At 40.0% G+C, this 23,544-nt stretch overlaps 1 protein-coding gene across 3 annotated transcripts in view; it reads right to left on the reverse strand.

Annotated features, from left to right (window-relative positions):
- The window catches only part of TMEM241 (transmembrane protein 241), a 46,968-nt gene that overhangs the window by 22,731 nt on the left and 693 nt on the right, over positions 1–23,544 (reverse strand). For 2 of the 3 annotated variants that reach the window (XM_082755015.1, XM_082755017.1), the window contains exons 2-11: positions 22,578–22,624; positions 19,972–20,049; positions 15,838–15,919; positions 12,558–12,635; positions 11,136–11,161; positions 9,946–9,997; positions 9,028–9,076; positions 7,111–7,156; positions 6,107–6,142; positions 882–916 (exon numbers count right to left, since the gene is read on the reverse strand). In XM_082755015.1, the coding sequence (XP_082611141.1) occupies positions 882–916; positions 6,107–6,142; positions 7,111–7,156; positions 9,028–9,076; positions 9,946–9,997; positions 11,136–11,161; positions 12,558–12,635; positions 15,838–15,919; positions 19,972–20,049; positions 22,578–22,624 (529 nt within the window). The remainder of the gene's footprint in view (positions 1–881; positions 917–6,106; positions 6,143–7,110; positions 7,157–9,027; positions 9,077–9,945; positions 9,998–11,135; positions 11,162–12,557; positions 12,636–15,837; positions 15,920–19,971; positions 20,050–22,577; positions 22,625–23,544) is intronic. The other variant, XM_082755016.1, reaches the window with a different exon arrangement.

Below are 23,544 nucleotides of genomic sequence, written 5' to 3' on the forward strand. Positions count from 1 at the left end.
CTTCTTCCTCTGGAATTTGAACTCTGTCACACAGAACAAGTCGAGAGGTTGAAGAGAGTTCTCCCAGATGCAGGCAGAGCTCTCAAGTACTTGCATTTCCAGGAACCTGGGCCCTGGCTGCTCTTAGTAGCAACAATTCCTGGGACTCCTTCATCCCTTGGGTCCTACAGATGCAGATGCAGCTCCTCCTTTCACTTTTTGAAACACGGGCCTGCTTCCCTAGCATTTCTGTCTATCCTGGTGGGGAAATGCTATATACAGGATACGAACCACCAGTCAAAAGGGGGAATTCAAGTTTACTTAAATGCTTTTGGCTTTATTTTTCTGACTGAGCAAGTGAAAGCAACAGACAGACACCTTTTTCCTTCTAACTCTTAAAAGTACGAGAGCAGTATTTTCCACCATCAAATATTCAGTTTCTTCAATTTTAGCCTCTGATCTTTTGCTACTTCAAATCCTGCCACAGGGCTAAGGGATGGGCTACATCTCATGAAATCAACAAACCAAAATCTTTGCATAGCACTGAGGGAAACACAGAGAGGGAAGCTCAGATCTATCGGGAGCGCTGGAGCACTGCTCTCAAGAGGACATGTTCAGGAAGGGAACCTTTGTTCTTTGCCATGTACCACCTCAAAAGCTGTTGTTTGTTGGCTGCCCTATGCTGCTTCTTTGCAAAGGGCAGTTAAGAAAGATATTACCAAATATCAAACACAAATTACACAGTGTCAGGTACCTTCCTCTCTTCTTCCTACAAGATATCATCAGTCATACTGCAGTTGAATTCCACAGCTAACTTCTACGGGGTCTGGCCTCTAAAAAATTTCATGAAAAGGAAAGGCACTACAGAAACCTAAAAAAAGGAGCAACTCAAACCACCTTACCTGCTGGATGGGATGCGGAGGCCAACAGCACCACACTGAAAAATAAAAAAAGATTAATTATATATTACAGGAGTTATGACACAGCCCCAACATTATGAATTGACTGCTTTGCAATTTTTTTTTTCATGGTGAAAACTATTTCAGTTATATAGAGTAAATGAGGCATAAATAATAATACTGGAAAAGGTAGCTGGAAAGGAATCTCCAGGGTTGCCACCTCTAACTTGCAACAGGGCTATCGCCAATAGTTTATCATGTCCTCTGTCCTGTGTGGCTCTGCCTGAAAATACCTCAAGTCTCAAAAATCTGCCAGCATGGATACTCCACACCTCTCTGGGTGACTTGTTCCAGGGCCACTCGACCCTCCTAACAAAGAGGTTTTTCCTGATGTCCAGTTTGCAAATCACCAAAGCTACAGTTTATGACTTCTGTAGGGAACTGCGGACTTGAGCGACCCTCTGTCCAAGGATGAATTTCAACAGCGTGCACAAATGTCTGCTTTGCAGAAATGCCCATATGTTGTGGAAGAGAGTTAAACACCCAGTCCTATGCAAGCAGTTGTACATTCGCTGCACATTCATGCCCAAAAATGTTAAGTGCAAAAAGATCAAATGCTGAAATGAAACAAGTTCTAAAAAGAAAAAATATGCATGAAATCGAAACAAAGTACCAGCCCAAGTGATACACAGATAGAAGAGAACAAGAAAATCTGCTGTGACCAGTTCTTTTGCTGGAGAATTACTTAAGACTTCTGAGATCCTACATGGTCTTCATGCTCCGAGTTTGTAGTACAGGCTGTACAGAGCCTCCTTCAGCACTGTTGATTCTTCGTATAAATTTCTGTTTTCTTTTTCTCACCAAAAACTTTTTATTCCACATTGTTTCAACGCTTAAAAGGCTACAGAAAGATACTCTGGAGCATTAGAGGATGGGAGAAGCCAGTATGTCTTCTGAACCAGAACTAGAGCTTCCTACAGACAACAAGGGACAAGAGAGAGAAGGAGAAAGGAGTATCTGGAGAGGCCACTTCCCTGATAAGTAGCAAGCACTGCACTTAGGAAGGTGAAAAGACATTCATTAATATTGTGAATGGTAAAGCTAGGCAGTTTCCCTTGCTAATTACCAGCGATTCTTACAGGTCACTGGGCACAGTAAGAGCAGTAAAGTACAAACCCAGCCAGTAGAAGGCCACATGAGGAAAAGTTAAGGCAGAGGAAGAGCTGGAAATGGCTCCCAGCACGCATGATGATTAGAAAATTTTGCTTGTTGTAAATGAGCAACCTCAGGTACCCGTTATTGACTGAATAAGACAGACAACAGGGGTCTGGAAGTACAGCTATCAACATGAATTATGACTAACCTGCTGTTCTCCACTTTTGCTTTTTCCATTATTGCTTTTAAAACAAAATAGAAAGAAAGAAAGAAAGAAAGAAAGAAAGAAAGAAAGAAAGAAAGAAAGAAAGAAAGAAAGAAAGAAAGAAAGAAAGAGAAAGAAAGAGAAAGAAAGAGAAAGAAAGAAAGAGAAAGAAAGAAAGAAAGAAAGAGAAAGAAAGAAAGAAAGAAAGAGAAAGAAAGAAAGAAAGAAAGAGAAAGAAAGAAAGAAAGAGAAAGAGAAAGAAAGAGAAAGAGAAAGAAAGAGAAAGAGAAAGAAAGAGAAAGAAAGAGAAAGAAAGAGAAAGAAAGAGAAAGAAAGAGAAAGAAAGAGAAAGAAAGAGAAAGAAAGAGAAAGAGAAAGAAAGAGAAAGAAAGAGAAAGAGAAAGAGAAAGAGAAAGAAAGAGAAAGAGAAAGAAAAGCATAAGTAGGAAGTACCAGAAGCACAAGAGTCAGAATGCAGTGAAATACACCATTGTGGTAAAAGAGGGTGTTGGGAACAAGACTGGAGGATGAGAGGGACAACAGAAGGGAGAGGGATGAAGAGGAGGATGGGGCTGGGCGCTAGGAAGCAACATCATTCCTCCCTTCTCTGCATAGCACAGCTCTGCTTTCCTTCTCCTACATTTGTCCCTGGCCAGGCTCCCTTTTAAAAATCCCCTGAATAATCATGCTGGAAGTGATGAAGTAAGAACGCCACCACACTTTCATCACCAACAAGCATTTCTTCAGATCTGGGACGTTCCTGTCCATATACATTTGCTAACGCTTGAACTTAAGATGTTCTCCCCCACAAAACTGTTTCAGATTTTGAAATGAGAAACAGGGCTTACAAGGACAGCATATGTCAGGAGACTGCTAATTTCAGCTGCACCTCTGGAAGCATCCAATACAGTTGTTTTTTCTTAAATCTAAATATATGTGTTTTTAATCTGACACCCTGGTGCATTATAACATCCAGTTGCTTGGTTCAGAGCTTTTAATCTGCTCCACACAGAGCACGGTTTTGGTTTTGCACTGACAGAAACAGTTTGAGCAGATCCTGTGATGATAAAAACTATTTGGCTGTGTTCACAGCCAAAGGTTGGAAAAGCCCTCCAAGATCACCTGGTCCAACCATGCCCCTACCACCAATGTCCCCACTAAGCTGTGTCCCCAAGCACCACGTCCAACCTTTCCTTGAACACCCCCAGGCACAGGGACTCCACCACCTCCCTGGGCAACCTCTCCCAGTGCCTGGCTGCTCTTTCTGAGGAGAAATGCCTCCTCATGTCCAACCTGAACCTCCCTGGCACAACTTGAGGCCATTCCCTCTTGTCCTATCACTAGTTACCTGTGAGAAGAGGCCTAAGAAGTTTGTGCTCATCCAGAGTTCAGAGTGAAATGTTTTCCATTCGGTGCTACTTGAAGTATTTTTGACTGTTTTCTACAGAAATTAAGTTCTTGCCACAATCCCATGTGTCTGTCAGCCATCCTACATGGCTCTCAAACATGCTGACCAGCTTCCTTTCAAAGACAACTACGTGCTGATAGGTCTCACGAAGGGACAAATCCTGTGGCCAGTGCCTCTGGTGGCAGAAAGCCTCTCAGCCCCATTAGACACCAGAGGGCCTTCACTTCAGTGGCACCTCACCAAGGCCACAAACAAGGAGTGAGCTGCCACCAAATGTCACACCCATGACATGACGGCTGTAGTGACAACACACAAACTTGGAAGAAACCAGGTGTCCTTTATTCCACTGCTCGTGGTGCTGTTTGTTTTCCCTAGACAAGTTGAGGCCCAAGTGCCACAAACTGTGAGGCTCTCTACCAGACAGAAATATATACAGACAGACAGAGAGACACGGATACTCGGAGATGTAAAACAAACATACGAGCATCCGGTCTTCCACCTCCTCTTTTCAAAGAACGAGACACCCATTTTCCAGCAACTGCTTTGCACCATCATCTCACAAGCTATGCTGACCTTTAAGACCCTTAGATCATAAAACAATCTTTTCCAGGTTTAATAACACAGTTCTGCTTTTAAAGAGATGCTAAAAAAGCCATCTCCCAACTTGCACAATCTGCTTTTTTTTTATATATATATTTTAATTTCTAAATACACACCACTGTACTTCACAGTTCCTCAGTTGAGAAGCTTCTCCTTTTCAAAATCCTCTGTATCCTTAATCATCCTTTCCATGCAATGTGCAACTCCTGCTCTCTGCTGGACACAACTTCACAGACTTCGAAGGATACCATCAGCTAACATCATATGGAACACGGATCTCACTTCTCAATCGAAGCTGCAAAATTGAGACCTTCAGCCAAAATCTGAACGTAAAGGTTCAGGCCCAGATGCAGTTTTCAACTAAAATGACAACCGAGAGCCACAGTGAGGCAGCTGACAAATTAAGAATAATAGTAATAAGTTGAATTTACCGCTTGTTTACTGATTCTTCCTTCATACTTCAACATTAAACATACAGCTATACTTCATTCCAGACTTTGTGGATTAACTCTGTACATAGCAGCACATTTGCAAGCTCCATGACAAACATCCTTTGAAACAGTTCAATAAATACAACTACCTCCCTTCAGTAAAATTGATTTGCTTTGCACTTCACACTAAGTAGGAAACAACAACTGACTTCAAACAAGAGCCTACTTCAAGCAAATTGATGTTCAGGTACTGTCAATGCATGGGACCTTAGTGAACAGACACTGGAACCATACAAACCCCAAGTGGCCTGCATTACTTTTTTATGGCAATAGAAGATCTGATTGGGCTATGATAGGAAGAGATACATGGTGTCATGCTGATGATGCTCATAAGATAAATGGGAACCTAAGTTAAGCAACTATCTCACACCAGTGTCCCTGATATGTTCCTGTCAGGCATCTTTAATGAGGTTAAAGCACACATCCATCTAATCAAATGGCCAAGCACAACTTCACTTTTGCTGTGCTTACTCCTAACTTCTGTTCTGTGTTCCACTTCTGCCCCAACCAATTTATGTATTTCAGTCCTTTCAACCACCTTTCTCCCTTCGAGCTCCACATCCATACCCCAGAGCATTCTCCTACAACTTTAGTTGCCATTCTAAGAAAAGAGGTCAATATATACAAGACGATGTGATAGTGGATGGAGAAGGATCTAGTAGTCTCTTTATGTCTTACTTCAAATCAAGCCTCACAAAAATCTAGTGGAAGCCACGAACACTGAATGCTCCAGCTTTTATAGCTCTTTGGGGAAGGGACTGATTTTTTTATTTTTATTTTTTTGGAACAAAACAACAAACAAACCAGAAACAACAAAATGAAACAAAAACAACAACAAAAAACAACCAGGGGACTCTGGTCTGTGACTCAGGTTCCCTTACTAACTACAACATAACAAGCCAGTTTTATATCTCCAAATCAGGAAAACAGCTAAAGGTCTGAGTTACTCAATCGCACTAACGGCACTCTCAACCATCGCTTACTGCTCGTGTTCTTTGCACGTGGTACTTTTATAATCGCTGCCTCTCCCCCTGGCAATTTAGTGTAAGTTTGATTTTCTGTGGTGGAGGTTTTGCCAGGGAGTTACTCAGTAAATATTATTTCTGGAAAAGATAGATCACTTGTGCACATGGTGATTAAAAATTCGTAATTAACACCTCGTTACCTCCCCAGGTGTGTATTGGCACGCCCACCTACAACCGGAGCCAAAAACATGCAGCTGCTAAGCCATATTCTTCCAGTGAACATCCTGATAAATAAATACATTTAAGTAGTGGTAGCTCTGAGTTTCCTAAACAAGACGTGGTTAAATAGAAGGCATACACAACATAAAAGCAACAATAGCGTATCAAAGGCTTATTCATTTTACCTGAATACATAATTGATGTACTGTTGGTCCAATTCACTAGGAGAGGAGGAGAGGGGAAAAAAAAAAAAAGAAAAGTGTTCTTTTAGTAATGCCATTCACTTGATATAATAGATCAGTATAGGAAGTAGCATTATAACACTGTAATGTTGCAATATATTTGCATTATACATGTTATAATTATATAGCATACGTATTATATTATAAACAACCTATTAATATCATAATATTAATCAGCATACTAATCTACACAGCTTTTGCACACTATTTCTGTTGTTACTCTGCCAATCGGAGTCTTGAAAGCAAAGATATGGTGAGCTTAACCAAAATTTAGACCCCTTAAACAAAAATGGAAAATGGTTTCGAAATAAATGAGCTTATTCATATCCTATACATATGTTGCACACATACACTTAATATGCAGTGGCAACACTTCCTTCCCTGTACAGACAATTGCAGATTATAGACACCATGAATGTGTCGTGTGAACAATGCACCTGCTTTGAAAACTGCTGTATGTTTGCAGGTCTAGTGTGCAAAGTTTGTTGCAAAGTCTCCAGGTTTTTAAGTTACTCAGACATTCACAGCCTGCAGCAACTCACCAGCTGTTACACACTTTTGAGATTGTGTCCCGTTGGGAGATACTGACACAGACAAACCTCGCAGCTTTCAAGTCTAACAGAAACTAACATTTCCTCTTCATGCCAGCGCCAGTAATGAGGGGATATTTTTCCAGGACTGAGTCATCGTCCTTTGATAACACACTGTTTAAAACTAATTCAGTGTTTGCATTAGCAGTATAAATATCAATAACTGCATGGTATTCTTAAGATCATCAACAACAAGGCTCCTCTTGTAAAAGTCATTAATGATTAACCAAGAGTGATCCAGTTCATCCCGATAAAGCAGAGATCCTACAGTTTACCTGACTGCTACATAGATCAACCCTCTTTGATAGCAATCTCCTTCTTTAAAAAAAAAAAATTTAAAAAAATACAATACAATACCTGAAAGAACTAGGTTTCCATAGCTTGTGAAACACTTTGTAAGCCCCTGCAATTGAAATGATGTGTAATTACCATAAGATGCAATCATTCTGACAAACAACAGCTTATCTGGTCATTGGTACTGACAGCTGCGGAAGCCCTTCAAATTACAGTTAGCAACAGAGCACAAAGGATGCGTAAATCATGAGTAAAATCAACCTATCGCTTCAAATTCAGGGTTTTCAAAGTGTTATCACCTCAGATTACCCTCACGCTACACATTTCTGCTAGCCCTTCCAAAGAGATGACTTCTAGCTCCTGGAAACTGAAAAATGGGGAGGGAAACACAAATGTCTGTGTAAATGAAGTGCTGAATAATCCATTCTTCCCATTTTTCACTATTTTTCTGGGTAACCTCTATGATGTGTTCATCTATGTAGGCTCCTATAGCTGTAGGTTCTGAGCCATTTTTGCCCTTTGCAGTTCTCTCAGCTCCAGGCTGTCCAGGCTCTCTGCAATCTTTACCTACTCACCTCTTGGTTAGCTCCCATTTCTGTTCTGGGAAAGGCTTTAAGCACTCAAGGAAGGAATAACACAGCTTCAGGCTCTAAATCTTTAGGCCTCTTCCATACCTTTTCCTCCCTTTTACCATTTCTCTTCGAACCAAGCTGAAAAGTTAAACATGTCCTTCCTCTATGTTCTACCTGAATTATGTGGTAAGTCAGTTCACCTGTTCACCCTTTCTCTCAGCATCATTTTGTTAGTTGATAGAAAACGTAATTACACAAAAACTTCAACAGCAACATAAACAGCTTTCCCTCAGAAATAAGCGAAATGGAAAAAAAAAAAAAAAAAAGATGCATTTTGAGCATAAATGTTATGTTGTCACTTCCTACACGTTTCAACAACCCAGATTAGGGCTCCAGGAAGTTCTGAGCAGCGTTCCACCCCTGATCTACCAACGCTTCACAAAGGAAACAATTGAGAAAGCAGGAACATCACTAGTTATAGTAAACAAGTCTTTGAAGTGAAAAATCCTTAGATTGTTGTTTTATCTAAGTAAGCAAACAATTACCACATGACATTTCCTACAGAAAAAGTAATACTTCTTATTTGTACACAACTTTTTTCGCATGCAATCTCTAGACCTCCTTAGACACAAATAGATATAAACACATGACCTCTGACCTAAAAAATTTACAATAGGAATACACAAAATAAAGAAGGAATCGTCCCTACTTTGCAGACAAGACTTAACATACGAATGAGTCAGTCTTACAGCAGTTCTAAGAACAAAATACAAATCCCTTACAATCCAACTTAACGTTATAAATAACACTACTCAGGTTTTCTTCAGGTTTTTTAGGTCTGTTTTTAGCTTTTCAGGGAAGAATTACTGTTTATCCAAATTAATGTTTAACCTAAAAAAGACAAAATTTAAGCATACAACTACCGACAGGTCGTGCAACTCTTTTTTGTTGTTGTTTCTTTGTTTTTAAAAACGCATATGATTGCATCAAAAACACCAACATTTCAACACCCTTCCTCTGGGAGCATATTCCATGATATTTTAGAATACTTTTTATGGGCTTTTAAATGAAACGAGTGTGTGCAATAAAGATATTATTTGTTTTTCTTCATGTTTCTTCTCCCCCCTGAGAGAAGTGTCTCTTAGAGGCCAACCATTAAAAACTCCCAGAAAGGCTTAGTGTTGATTAAAACTGTATGTGTGTTTTCTCATCCACAATTAACTGACTGCAGTATCTAGCTTATTCCTTTATTTTCAACACAAAGGCTATAAAAGGAATGCACTTTCTTTACTGACCTTCTTTATTCTCTTACATCAAAACCCGTAAATATCAATAACTTCACAATAAAGCTGATTTACTTCTACAGCATGTTTACTCTTCAGAAATCTCCTTCCAAAAGAAAACTTACCAACGCAGATCAAGTGAATTAGGGCCCAGAAATAACCATTTGGATCAAACTGCAATAAAGAACATTTAAGTAAATTGAGGCATGTTCATGTAAACATAGGTATTACCATTTCCCTGCAGTTAGCTTCACAAAGCTACGCTACAAGTAAGGAGAAGAAAGCCTAGAGAAGACTCAAGTCCTTTCTGCTCCCCTTAGAAATTTGGCATATACGAGGCATCTATCCTATTACGCAGGTTCCAGCCTTGGTGAGGACAGCTCTGTTTCTTTCAGACATAGCCACCATTTTAAACAGCCTGAGACTATGAACTCCAGCCTGTTTACTCTTGTATCACAGCCATTTTTCACTCAGCAGAAAAGTTCACTTCTGCCTGCCCCTGGACATTTGGATTGGCAGTCAGGGAGGGCTGTGGGGATCAGAGGAATACCACTAAGGTCTTGGAAGCGGTGTTCTCTTGCCTCTTTTCTCCTCTCAGCCTCTCCAGCAGCTAAGCAGTCTCTTTCTCCAAGGCTCTCAGGAACTACAGAGTATCCTGAAAGAACACTCTATGAAGAGAGCCTACTGTGCTCAGTCAATAGGGAAGAAATAAACATTTTTGAGGGGAATTCACCTGGCCTATTTTTGATGTCTGCTTTCAGGGAAGATGGATTATACACCAGAAGTTTCTACTCTGTACCGTAAAGTTATACCAAGGTCTTTTCTGCTACTGGCTTCACTGAAGAGCTCTGTGTGTGCACTGGTCACAGGTTTTTACCAGGATGCAAACACATTAAAACCAGCAAGATTATAACGAGGCAACAGGCCACACTTACGACTCCTTTGCAGGAATCCTGCCCTAGCTTACAAGTAAAAGCTGCATCTCTTCTATGAGAACAAACATCAAGGTCAAGCTAGAGCTGTTTTACAAAAACAGAGCTCACCTGTGTGTCAAACAAAGGAAGGCACACTGCTGCTACCAGAAGGAACAGCACACTGTGCGAAAGAGAAAAAAAAAACAAGACTGAAAGCTTGTACTCCCAGTGAAATATGGACACTTCCACTTGATTTTACAGCGATGCTTTGTTTACTTCATTTTTATTCCATGCATTTAAAAAGCAATTTCTGCCACCAAAATTAATTTTTACATCAGACACGCTTCATAAATAATAATACAGAACAACGTTGTATAAGAAAAGCAGCACAAAACACCCCTAGTCCGTTGAGCTGGACTAAACAAAACCTTAAACTGTGGCTGAGTCAGGATTTCTACAGGTTACAAGGAAAATGCAGGTGGAAAATTTCTATGGACAATCACTATTAATACTAGTGGATATTTGCTTTTGCAGCTCATTTTCCTGCTTTGCAGGGACACAGAAGACAGAATAAATAAGATTAAAAAAATAAAACAAAACAAAACCTGGTGTCCTTGAAGATAATCCAGTAGTGAAAATAAGGCAGTAAATAAGTCAGTCAGCTAATGGGAACATCAGGGAGGGAGTAGGAAGACAGGGCCTCCAAACACACTAGCATATGAACCAAAACCATCCACTCTAAGTACAGCTTAAAGATTACAAAGCACGGAGGACACTTTTTTCAAGAGGATAGGCAGGAAGAATGAAACTTTTAATACAGGTATAGCCAACTTCTGTTTCTCTCTTTATCCCCTTTTTGAAGCCCAGCCAAGATTAAGAAGGTTGTGTATCAGTGCTAACAGAATGATGCTGGATGTCACCCACCTCTTCTTTCTTAGGAAAGGCATTTTTAGCTATTTTCTATCTCATCATCTTTTTCTTACTGTTTTATCCACTGGATTATCAAACTTGATTTCCACCTCCTTTTCAAAAACATTCTTACAATCACTGCTATGTTACTCAGGAAGATTACCCTTCTAGCTGTTTTTATTATTTATAATGAAAAAAAAAAAGAAAAAAAAAAAAAGATCTATTTAAGCAATTGTTAAAAAAAATCGTTTCAAAAACATTTAATTACTTCTGTTGCAATTCAGACTCACTGCCTACAGGAATGTGTCTTAATATTCTTCATTGTTTTGATGTGCTACTGTCTGAAACAAATACAGAAGCTGGAGCCAAAGCAAGTCTGAACCTGAATCTGAGCAGTTTTTAAAACTTACCTACACACTTTCAGATGAGAGGTCTGCTGTAGAAAAGAACAAATGATTAAAAAATTAATACATGTGATCACAGATGATCTTCCTGCACCAAACACATTAAAAAGCCACTGAACACTCAACAACCCGTTATGTTTGAGTACTGCTTAGCAAATTTGTTTTGAAAAAAAAAAATAGAACAAGGATTACAGATTAGCCTACTCCCTTTTTCTTTTTTAATTATTATTTTTAGGTTATTTACCAGTAAGTATACCTAAAGTCAGTCGCTCACTTAATACCTGATCCTCACTCACATCTTGAAGTATACCAAAACTGCATTTTGTATGTACTCAAATATTAAGTATCATTAATTAATTAGGTATCATTCAAAACAAACCAGTCTTGGTCTAAATTCATGAGTTTTCCAATCCCCTGGGCCAAAATTGTTCCCCAGAAGACTCCTAGCAAGACCCGTGTTTGCATTATCCATCCCCATCATGCTTCTGTTTTCAAAAACATGAAATATAAGCACGTGAGCTAGAAGAAAAAGATAAAAACATTTTGGCAGGGACACTAGACAGGGAAATATGCCACAGGGACATGCCATGATATACCTTATTATACCTTTCAGACCTCTTCAGCTTGTTACAAATAGCAAACATCAGCCATTTATTTGTCTTCTATATGCACAGCAGAGGTAATGAAGGGAAGATACTTTCCACTGCAAGCCATGGGCCATTGCAGAAATGATTTTGTGATTTCCCAGTGTTACCTCACACAGCAGCTCTCTGCTTTTACAATTAAAAAAGCATTTCATTGCCTAAAAAGAAAAATCTCCTGTAGTGTAGCTGAAGAGACAAAAAAAGATTCTCTTATTAAAGTAAGCAGGAATTGTCCAATTGTTCCAATACTTTAACAGGTATTGGAACAGATCCTCAAGCACCCAGAAAGAAATCCAAAAATGCATTGTTTGTCCAAAATTTCACGTGGAGATGTGATCTATTGAAGGGTTACAGTAAACAGAATTAGATTAGGTGAGCAAGCAGTCACTAGTGGGGTTCCCTGTGGCTCCATTTTAGGGCCAGTTCTCTTCAATGTTTTCATAAATGACTGGGGGATGAGAGGCTGGAGAACAGCCCTTAGCTCAAACGATGAAATTCTTACATATGGCATGAGAGAGATGGGACCAAGCCAGTCTTTGAAACGCAGATCAAGCCATCAATATGCACTTGCAGTCTTTCATCAACTAAAGAGGAAATTAAAACATCGATATAGATACTTGTCAACAGCAAATCTCTCTCTGGGACTCATTAGGGACTTGCTATCACAGCGAGAGCAGAAAAGCACTCAGCAGTAATGCCTATATAAAAAGAAACGAGGTGCTTTGTTATAGGGCAGTTATATCACCGGAGGTGCCTTGAATACCTCAATTAATAGACCAATTACCTCTTTCTGCACAAACTTCTGGAAGCCACAGGTGATGACTTCTGCCGCGTTCTGTATGGCGAGGAACACTGGAATTGGCTGCCGTTGGGAGAGAGAAAAAAAAAGGCCTGAATCAACTCAAAACAGTCACCGGCATAGGAATGGGTGCTCCTCTTAGGGCTACCTGCCCCAGGGTTTTGTGTTGCTTGTTTTTAAATTGTAAACCCACATCATATCTCCTAAAAGGGACTTAGTCCCATTCCAAGAGCACGATCACTTCTCCCACTTTTGAGTGCTCGGTCTGCGTGCTCATACAGAGCTACCACTGCAAGCTTTGCCACGGGTTTTGCCTCTCAATTCCTGTACCCACAGCCTCCACAGCAAACCCTTCTCATTAGTTTTCCCCTCTCTGTCTGCGGGTACTAAGAATACAGTGTTACTCCTAGCAACAAAACCACCAGGAAGATTATTTTCGGCAATTGCTTTCTGTTCCTGCTAGGAAGAGCTGCCAGAAATTAGGGTGGAAATGTAATAGTTCACACACGCGTGATGCTGAAATTATATCCAAGGAGGCATCTGGCCACCATCCCAATATGAAATCATTAAGCAACAAACCCCAGCGATAACAATAATGAGTAAGACACCATCGCCCCGGGCAAAACCAACTTGAATTAGTGGTTCCTAACACTTCCTCCAAATCAGATCCATGGTCTCTCAGCCAGGCGAGACAGAAGCAACTCTCTGCTCCAATTAAGATAACCTGAAGACTAAAGCAGTTGTAGGAAGCAGTATTTCCCTTCTTATGGGTAGTATTTAAATCATGAGTAGAGAATGAGTTAATTTCTCAGCGATGCCCTTGCCTTGTAAGGATCATACAGCAAGCACCTCCTTGTCTTGACTTTGTGATCAGAAATCTGTATTTGCTGTATTTTTCTTTTCTTTCCCGTAAAGCTGGATAAGGATCACTAAATAAACATTGAAAGCTGTAACGACAACTGGGGTGGATCCATAAACACAGCAGTTTCACCAAGGTAACTCTTAACACCTCTAAATTAGCCAGGAATGAAAAATCACACAAACAGAACTAGCATGAATTTGTCAGCTCCTGCTTCACCCTTTCCGAAAACCAGTTCTCACCCCTGGTGCTGGACAGCTAAGCACAATAAAGCAGAATTATCTAACAGACGCATCCTGAGCCTGACACGATAGGAAATACAAGTAACTATAAAGAAATAACCATACACAAGGCCAGTTGACAGCAAAATTTACATTATTCCTTTTGTGAAGCCAATTTGTTGGGTTTTTCTTTCCTCCCTCTCCCCTTTTGGCTCCACTTTTGGCTCCTCCGTGTGCGTTTCGGAGCCAGCAATGGCTCCAGTTTGCCTAGCCCTGTTAACCTTCTCCATATGTCTGCTGTCTTTGAAGTGACTTTTTTTAATTTGTGAGTGGACTTAACGCTAACGAAGAGAAAGGTTTACTCGTTGGACAGGCAGGGTGAACAGGCTCCATCCAAACCTCCCCTCGCAGTTCTGCATACTTCTGCTACTGCATCACAGTCCGGAGCTAAGCAGCCCTCCTCCAGCCCTGAGCTCTTGGGCAGGAGAACTGCCAGCGACCCTCAGGAGAGGCACCAATAGAGACCTATATTACAGCCCTGGCAGTATACAGGAGTGTTTGAAAGTGGGCATCCCTGGATTTGCTCCTAAAAGTTCACGTAATTTCCACTTTGGAAACAAACCCGCTTCATTCAAGTACACCTGTGAGGCGCGCCGTTCTGGTACAAGGATTGGGAGAGTGCATTTTTCTTCTCATCATGTCATAAAAGTGTTGTAGGCAAAGTCACTGCAAATAAAGCTGGCACGTATTGAATTTAGGACCAGTACAAGGAACTATACACTAATTATGGCCTAAAACTACCCGTCTTTCTTCCTAAAATGGCCACAGAATTAGGCCTCAAAACCCTCATCCATGAACAAAAAGCCATGCAGAAATGGGAGATGCTCCTGATGATCGGTTTGGGATAAAAATAAAAAAAAAACATTCACAGGCCCTCTGCCACTCCAGTGCATCTCACTATGGAATGACCAGGGAGCAGGGAAGGCATGAAAATGATGTAATTTACGGGACTGTGAAAGAAGAAATAGCCAGAGAGGATAGGATTCGGGCCTCCTCCACCTCCCAGGTGAGCAGGCAGAAAAGGTGCCGCTGCTGCGGCTCTATTTCTGTTTCCAGGCAGCTCTCTCCTTAGAGATCTTCGCTGGGTTTGCACCAGGGAAGCCCCATGGAAGTCACTTTGCCAAGGAAGCAGGAGGAAGTAAATGCAGTCACCATGAGAGAGAGCTAATCTGGAGGCACGTGGCTTCTGAGCACACAGCCAGGCTTTAACAAAGATCACCGGGGTCTAAGATGAGACCCATGGCATTGGTAAGAGGACAGAGACCATCTGCCACTTTCTGCCCTGCCTCTCCACTGGGATATTTGTAGGATGTTTACCACAAGCGGAATCTTGTCCAAAAAGAATGCCCTTTTGATCCTTTTTGGGGTTTAGGAGTTGGTAGGAGTGAGCTGGCTCTGGAATCAAACCAAGGTGCAATGACAGAAGAGGACTAGAGGAGAATCTGGTCTTGCAGACTTATTTCTTGCAGAAACAGCAGTAAAACATTGCTTTTTTTAAAAAAAATAACATCACGTTTACTTTTTTGAGAAACACTGGCTCACTTAAGTAAAAGGCAGTCAACTTCAATGAAAGCAGGTTTGATATCCCCTGAATAAACATTTGCTAGGTTATTGTGATTGAAATGGATCAGCAGTCCAATGTCTCTAACCACTCCCATAATCTCTTCCGGACTTTCAATTTATTTTCTCAGATCTTGTAAAGCCTCAAAGCCTCTCACTGAAATAGTTTTCATCCTCCTCCTGGAAGCATTTCCCACAGACGTGTCCCATTTACCCTTTTGCAAAGATACTGCTAATAATTTCTGTAACTTCTTCCCTGTTTGCACAGTTCAGACTACCAAGGATCTGTCTGCAAAACCTGGAATATTTTGGAGAGATGCTGAGTTCTTCAGACTGTCAGAGAGACCACGGAAAGGTGAAGGTATTTTATGGTTTTTATTACTGCTTTGTAGGACTGGATTGCTGCCCTAGGACATTAACAGATTCCATATTATTTGAACTCCTCCTCCCTTCTTTCCCCCCAACCCAAGAACATCATTAAACACCTCGTATGAAGGGAACATTGTTTGCTCAAAAAAGTCGAGGCAGTCAGTAATGAACTGACTTCTACTCATGCATTTCTTACCAATCTAGATAGTGCCCTAGAGCCAGCGTAAATAATGCCCACAAAAAGCACTGAAGCAGGCAGCCATGACAGGATTTCAGACCTGTGAAAACAATTAGAATTGCATTACTTCACCACATTCTGTTTACATGCAGCCAGCAACACCTACTTGCAAGGAATATTAGATATATATATATATTCAGAAGTGTGCATATTAAATTTATTGTCTGATTGTTCAATATTCCTCCCACTTACTAAAGAAGGCCCTGAGACAGAAATGAACCACTTCATCTAATCCCAGATAGCCGGGATTTCTGCTAGTTCTTTTCTTGTCCTTTTTCCTTGGCTGCTCTCCTACCAAAAAAAAAAAAATTATTTCATAGCAATTGCTCCTGTTGGTTTTAAGGGAGAGCAATTCCATTTCAGTAAGATCCTTGATACACTGTAAAAGGAAGAAAAAAACCTGACAAATGAAGGCATAAAATGGCGCACTTGCACAGACAGCACACATTTTCACTATGTACAAATACACTTGCCCACCCACACATTCGTTTCTCAGCCAGATTTACAACGAGATCCTTCCTCAAGATCAGATTGTCTCTGTGGGAGCCTGTCTCTTGAGATTTCCTAATGATACTCCTTTGACTAAGCCAAACTCCTAGAGGCAGTTTGACAATTAATGGAGGAATGAAATCATCGCAGATTGATCCAGTGGTGTTTTGTGGGTTTTTTGTTAAGTCTTCGTTATGGCAGTCGGGTCAGGTCTCAGTTTTGGGAAGGGGCTTCAGAATTTGCAGCCTTCCTTTTTTGATCTCGGTACTTCAGGAAAAAAATGAATCAGGTAGGGGGTAAACTTCAGAGAGAATAATATAAGATTTTGAGCAAGGGAGGAAAAAAGCGATAGCAATTTAAAGGACTAAATCAGAGGTTTCCCAGGACTGAAGACAATGTTACCTTCATTCACTCTTCCTAAACCTTGAATTAAAGGCAGAGTTTTAACACGTAATTCTGTTTCTTTAAAATTAAGGCAAATTATTTGCAATTCATCAGCTTGGATTACGCTTCCAACTAGCATATAAGAGTCAAAATAGAGTTACCACTGTAGCAACACACTTCATTAAATACCAAAAAGCAGACAAATAAAGGTAAAAAAAAAAAAAAACAAAAAAAAACAGTCTAAACGAAGATCCATCATGCCCAAGGATTTCTATAAGCTTTAAGACAAGGAAAAAAAAAAATAAGTGTTTCCTTTCTTTATATAATTTTCCAATATATTTGATTAAAAAAAAAATGACAACAGTGTAACAAAACATGGTCTTTATGTCCTTGTACTGGCATAAACATTTGCTGGTTTTTTTTTCCTCCGGTTGTCATCATCATTTTTATTGAGAATCTGTGCCTTCTAAGCACAATTCAACTGGAATTTCACTAAGACCAGGATTTAAAACTGTCATACCTCACTGCCAACGATTTCACATCACCCAAAAAATTGAATGGGCATGAATTCAAGAAAGAAGGAAGGGAAGAAGAGAAATGAAGGGCTGGGAAGAAGGAACACAAGCTGAAAACTGAATTTCCATTTAGAGCATCAAAATGCTGCTCTTTCATGTTCCCCACCATTAAATTCTAGGTATGCGAAATATGTCTCCATTTCCAGTGCAGCACTGTGAAGTGCAATGGAAAAGGCCTTCAGATCCTTTTCCCAGGATGTGAAAAGAGAGTTTTATGCTGCCAAGTGGGAATTTCAGGACCGAAAAAGAATGCGTGCATGTTTGATGTAATGTGTCAGCACCAACGATCTGTCCTGCATGCAAACCAGTTGGTAGTTTCCTTTGCTGGCAATGCAGCCACGTACGTGCAGAGCCGGCGAGCTCAGTGACGTGAAAGAACTGACGGGTTTGTGGTTGCGGGGCCAGATCCAAAGCCCACTGAAGTCAACGAGCAGTTTCCCTGAAACCATTCTTTGAAGCTTTGGTTTAAGCAAGGCTCTGAGTTCTTTTGGATACAAGTTTTGCAGACAATCACTATTCGCCCTGTAGAAGCAACAACGACAGCCAGCATCTCTTGCAGTACTGAAGAGAAGCATATGAAAAAATAAAACCAAGGAGAAATTACTCTAAATATTATGTTTAATGGAACTGAGGACCTGTTTTTATTTGCTTTATTGCGAAGCTACTATTCCTGACTTTGTCATATCCTTCAGACAAAGGGCAGTGATCTCTATGTAATAAAATAATTCTTCTGAAATACTTTGAGATAACCTGAACTGGCTCAGAAGGCACGAGATCAGCCTTCAGAACAAAAATATTCAAGACTTTGTAGAAACACGCAGATGGGTAGCAGTTTGGTATTTCCAGTATGAGAAGACTGATGACTGGGTATATTGGTTTTAAATACCCTACATGTACATACACAAAATAGATCCAGAGACCAATATTCTTCAAGAGAGGGGATAAAAAAAATGTCCTTTCCAGACCACTGGGAGAATATCTTTGCAGGGGAAAGGACCTTGAGAGGAACCAGCAGGCAGAAGCTCTGAAGCACTATGGGTTGCTTTTTTGTTTTGTTTTGTTTTGTTTTTTTAAATAGAGGAGATCTATGCTACAAGTTCAGTTCAGCAAAGCATGCACTTAATTCTTCTGAAGAAAGATTTAAATTCACACCTAAGTGCTCAGCTGAATTACAGCTAAAACACATCATTGAATTCTGGTCATTTCATTTGGTCTGCAGCTGATACAAAATGCACCTTCTGGAAAACTACAAAAAAGCTTTCTCAAGGTTTGTTTAAATCGGTTTCCCTAGTGTATGCTGACATCTAGTGGCGTCTCGACTTTTTTACTTTCTTGATTTAAAGCAGAAGTAATTTCTCATCTAGTGATGAAAGGATGAATGAAAAAGGACGTTACTGGTGGCTGTATTCCTTTGTCCTTCATGCTGTACTGTGGAGACAAAACATGCACAAACAATAGATGCATCTGATAACAATATGTATCAGTAACTGTTACTAAAGCGAAGATTGGAACCTAATCCTGCTTCAACCAGCGTCAATGACAGCTTTCAGCACCAATATCATTTTATCTAAACAGAAAGATAAAAGATAGGAAGTTAAATTTTGTTCCCATTTACAACTTCGCTTAGGTTTCAGGGGTGATGTAGTCACTTGCACACAGGAGGAAAAAAAAATTGCTTAGCCTGGTTCTTCTCACACACATACACACAGAAGATTTCATTCTAAATGAGTAGCTTCAGTTTTGCAAATCAACTGCTTGTATCCCAGACAGAAAATTTATCAGCTCTCATTTGCTAATACAGAATCACTGATTAAAAAAAAGAAGTGAACTCTGGCAGTCATCTAGCCTGATACTCTAGCTTCAGGTTTAAGCCACGTTGTTCAGGTCATTCAATATTTTTTTTTAATATCTCCAGTGATGAGGATTCAACAATTTCTGTAGGTAAGCCATCTTATAAATCATGACATTTTGTGAAATATAAAGGATGTGTCACATTCCATAGTATGGAAAGGATCTTGACAAAGTACAGTCTTTTGGGTGACTCTTCTAATTTGAGCCACACTCAGTTCAAGAAGATGATCTCGATCCAACAAAGCACGTTTGAATTTGGAGTTTGATTATTATACCAACCCTGTGTACTGCAATGGCTACTCTTGCCATGCATTTATGAATACAGGAGGTACACGTAAAGGTGTGTCCCATGAATGAGAATCATACACCTCTTACAGAGGAAAAGGCAGATTACACGTTCTGACTCCACTGCACTTAGATTTTAGGAAAGGGGGCTTTTAACTAATATTACTGATGTTTCTCTTACGGTACTTTTAAGATAATCCAGGAAGGAGATGCAGACAAATGCTTGGATAAATTAGCTTGTAGTCTTCTCTAATGGCTTCCTTGTTTCATTATCTTACCAAATGTTAAACTGAATCCACTTAATATTAGTAATCTGTTGAACTGCATGTCCTTGAACATTTATTAGACTGAAACACAAGACCTCACCTATCCTTGTGAGGCAGAACGCACAGACACATGCGCAGTCTTATGTTTTTAACAAGTTAGCAACTTCCACAACCAACTTAACCACGCTGTAACACAACTACAGAAAATAAGCATTTATCAGATACTGAACACCCCACAGTACCTTGAACACAAGCTTATTTCCACCCAGCCCAGCTTCCAGGAGATATGAAGCAGAAGTCCACCGACTAACGTCTGCCACCTGAAAGAGAAACAAACATTACCTCTAAGTTGTTTGTCTTTTTTAACTCTGTGGAGCATGATTTCTTGATCCCTAAAACTTCTCAGAGCACACCCAGAACTACCATTATTACCATTTCTCCAGGTTATCTGGGATGGCACTATTCCTCTTTGAATCTTTCATTTTCTGGACCTTTATTTCCTCCAGTTTTTCCTATTACTCTGGTGCTTCCAACCTCATGCTTCAAATGTTTTATAAAGGACCATCTACCAAGATTACCTTAGTCATGTTACCCATTTTACCGTTTCTCCCAAAACAAGATTAACAATCATAATAGTGTCATTATAACCATGATAATCTAAAGATGCAAGCGAGGCAAGGTTTGTGACAAGAGATAGATAGCTGTTCATACATCAACTGTCATTGTTAGAGCAAATCAACATGATTTCAGAACTCAGACTGACTTCAGCTGGATGACCCAATAAGCCCCAAGGATGAAGCGTGTAGTCCTGGTAATTTCAAGCATGAGCTTTATGATTTTTCATTGTTATTCATGCTGGGCCTAGATTGCACACTCCCTAGAACATGGATGGCATGTTTGCCCTGCATCTTGTGCAGCAAGCACCAACTGAAGTGTCATCAACAATCGAATCATTATGCTGCAGGAGCTTCTGCTTCAGAGCATCTAGAGAAAACATCTTCACAGACAGATAACTGCATATAAACCACAACACTGTTACACACCTTTTCCAAGAGAAAATCACAATTACACATGTTCTGAATCAACTTACCTATCTAATAATTTATCCTAGCACAAAGATATGCCTTACTGTACTACAAAAATAGCATGTGAGGCCTGAGCAATGGCTGCAGGTTAAAAGTAGTACTGGTGCACAGTGCATTTTTTTTAAGCTGTAAAATAACCGATCAGCTTCCTTCTTCAGGCTAGTGGTTTACAGAGAGGTGTTTCTTGGGTGAAAATACTTGAGCATTTAACACATGACAGATACTGCACAACAGCATTAAGTCACATTAACAGGTATAGAAATGGGTTTATTAATTATTCCCATTCACTCCAATAAGCAATTATTTTAAAAATCTTTCATGCACACATAAATTGACAATTGTTTGCTATATGCAGCATTACTTACAATTAAACCTTGTTAGAGCAGACATTGTCCATAAATATATGATGAAGGTTCAACACTGCTATCACAGCTCACTTCACCTTTTTCAGATGCAAGACTTTTCAGAGCTTAAAAGGCTCTTGTTTGCTGCAGGCTTGATCATGCTCTATATTCCAAACCACCGATGAATTCCCATCAACTTTGCATGAAGAATTTTGTATCATCTCATATTTTGAAGGACAGGATTTGAAGCTTGTAATAATTTCCTATCCTCAGCACTACTGTCATATTCTCTTACATTGTAGAGGGAACAAAAGCCACGTCAACAAATAGTAATGACGTGAAGTGGGCCTAACACTCTTGCCCCTTCTATTCACCTACCTTAGCACTAAAGGAAAGCACACCCGAGTCACTTAATTTTCAAGGAATGGTCACTTTTAAAAAGCAGAATTATTAAGATGCATCTCAGATGCATTTCCAAATAACAGGAAAAAGGAAGTAACTGTGGTAACACAGATACCGTGAAGCAATTCCTTGTCATTGAGCATATGGTTTCTTACTGTTGACTTTCCACACTCATGTTTGACATACATTACACAAGATCCTTTCCCCATATGCTAAAAGCCTTGTCCAGGAGCCTGTGTGTTTACTGAAGGAAGCATTCATTGTGTATGGAGCTGAGTATACTCAGAGAAAATGGAGATTGCCAGGTGAATTATTCCTAGAGTCAACTACAGCCCTGGAGCTGCAAGTCAGGCAAAAATGTTTTCCAACAGTAAAGGAATTAAAGATATTCAACATCTGCAGATTTTACCAGTGTCTCAAAAGAACGAAAGGGAGAAGTCTTGAATGTAAGAGGAGAGAATTTCACTAACTGTCTCACAAATTATTAACAGTACTGATGGTCTATGAATACTTGGCAAAGCATTAAATTTGTCATATTTGTCATTACTGTCATTAAGGTAGCATAAGGACTACACAGCTAATACATAGCTACAACAAATGCCAAGCATGAAAATAAGCAGCACTGTACTTGTGTATGCCTAAAGATGGGTTTAAATTCAGTTTTCACTAGCACAATAAAAAAAGAATACACCAAATCTGCCTGTTATACATGAGAGCCATACCCCATGAAGACGGGCTATACTATGATTACTACTTTTCTATGCTAAAGCATAAAACTTCCATGAAAAACAAGAAATTATGGGGTCTATGTATCCTAATTACATTACCATCATTATGTTTAAAAGTTAACCAAGACAAATTAATGTCTGTTTTACCAAGATTTCATGAAGTTCGTTCTCTAGACAGCAACAGCCAGTAACGGCATGAAGTACCCAAGTTGGCTTCAGCATGGAACAGCAGGACATTTACCGATTAAAGTCATTTTTCAAACGATTGTATTCTTAAAATGGTACTTACCCTTGAAAAAGGGTAGGGTAGGTAAATTTCAGGACAGACAGGACATACTGGAAAACAAACACCAAATTAATGGACGTCAAACATCCACAGAGCTATAACATCAACAAGCGATTACAAGAGCAACAAAATACAAGAAGCCCCTACTGAAATAGAGAAACATTAAAAAAAAAAAATAAGAGACAGTCTGAACATTCTCTGTAACTTCTTTTCCTGTGTCAGAACTGCTGGATGTTCCCCCAGTCACTGTGGAAGGCAGTAGACACTGAAGTTCGTGAGGCACAGAGCAGACACACTGAACACTGGAGAGAAGGATGCCTACCGAGTTGCTCTTTTACTTGCTGAGCACGCGGCACTCTTTGCACTGAATGGGAAAAGGACGTACAGGAACAAAAAGATACGAGGACTTGTCCGTTAAAATCATATCATACCACAGAGGCAAGCTTTGGCAGGATTAAGACCGCTAACTTTGAGATAATTTTCTCCTGATGATTAATCCATCTGTACCTAACGCTGCTCACTCAGTTTTGTGTAAAACATGAAGTAGTCCATAAAGCCCTTTGGAGATGTAATATACTGCACAGATGTGGAAGTAGGCTTTGTGTCTTTGCTTCAGCATGCTTTGTTAGGGTCCCTGCGTATGGATGTTCGCATTTTTTCCCCACATACACATGCATCTCTGAGACAGAAATGCATTGGCCTTTCCATACGTAAACCAGGATCTAACAACGACCTGTGATAAAGAACAAGGACACTATCTGTGCACAGGAGAAGAACGACTGGAGCTTCCTCAGTAGAAAGGAAAGGGACCTTCAGGAGCTCCCTCCAGGAGCCAGCACCAGTTGTCAATGAACACGAAATGCCAAAAGCTTTCAGCAGAGACAAAACCGCACTGAGCACTTGGCAAAGTCGCTTTTAGAGGTGGTGGCAGCGTGTTACTGAGAAACTGGCATCAATACACACAGAGATA

This window comes from Aythya marila, assembly GCF_965140915.1.
Source record: "Aythya marila genome assembly, chromosome: 2".
Taxonomy (NCBI): Eukaryota; Metazoa; Chordata; class Aves; order Anseriformes; family Anatidae; genus Aythya; species Aythya marila.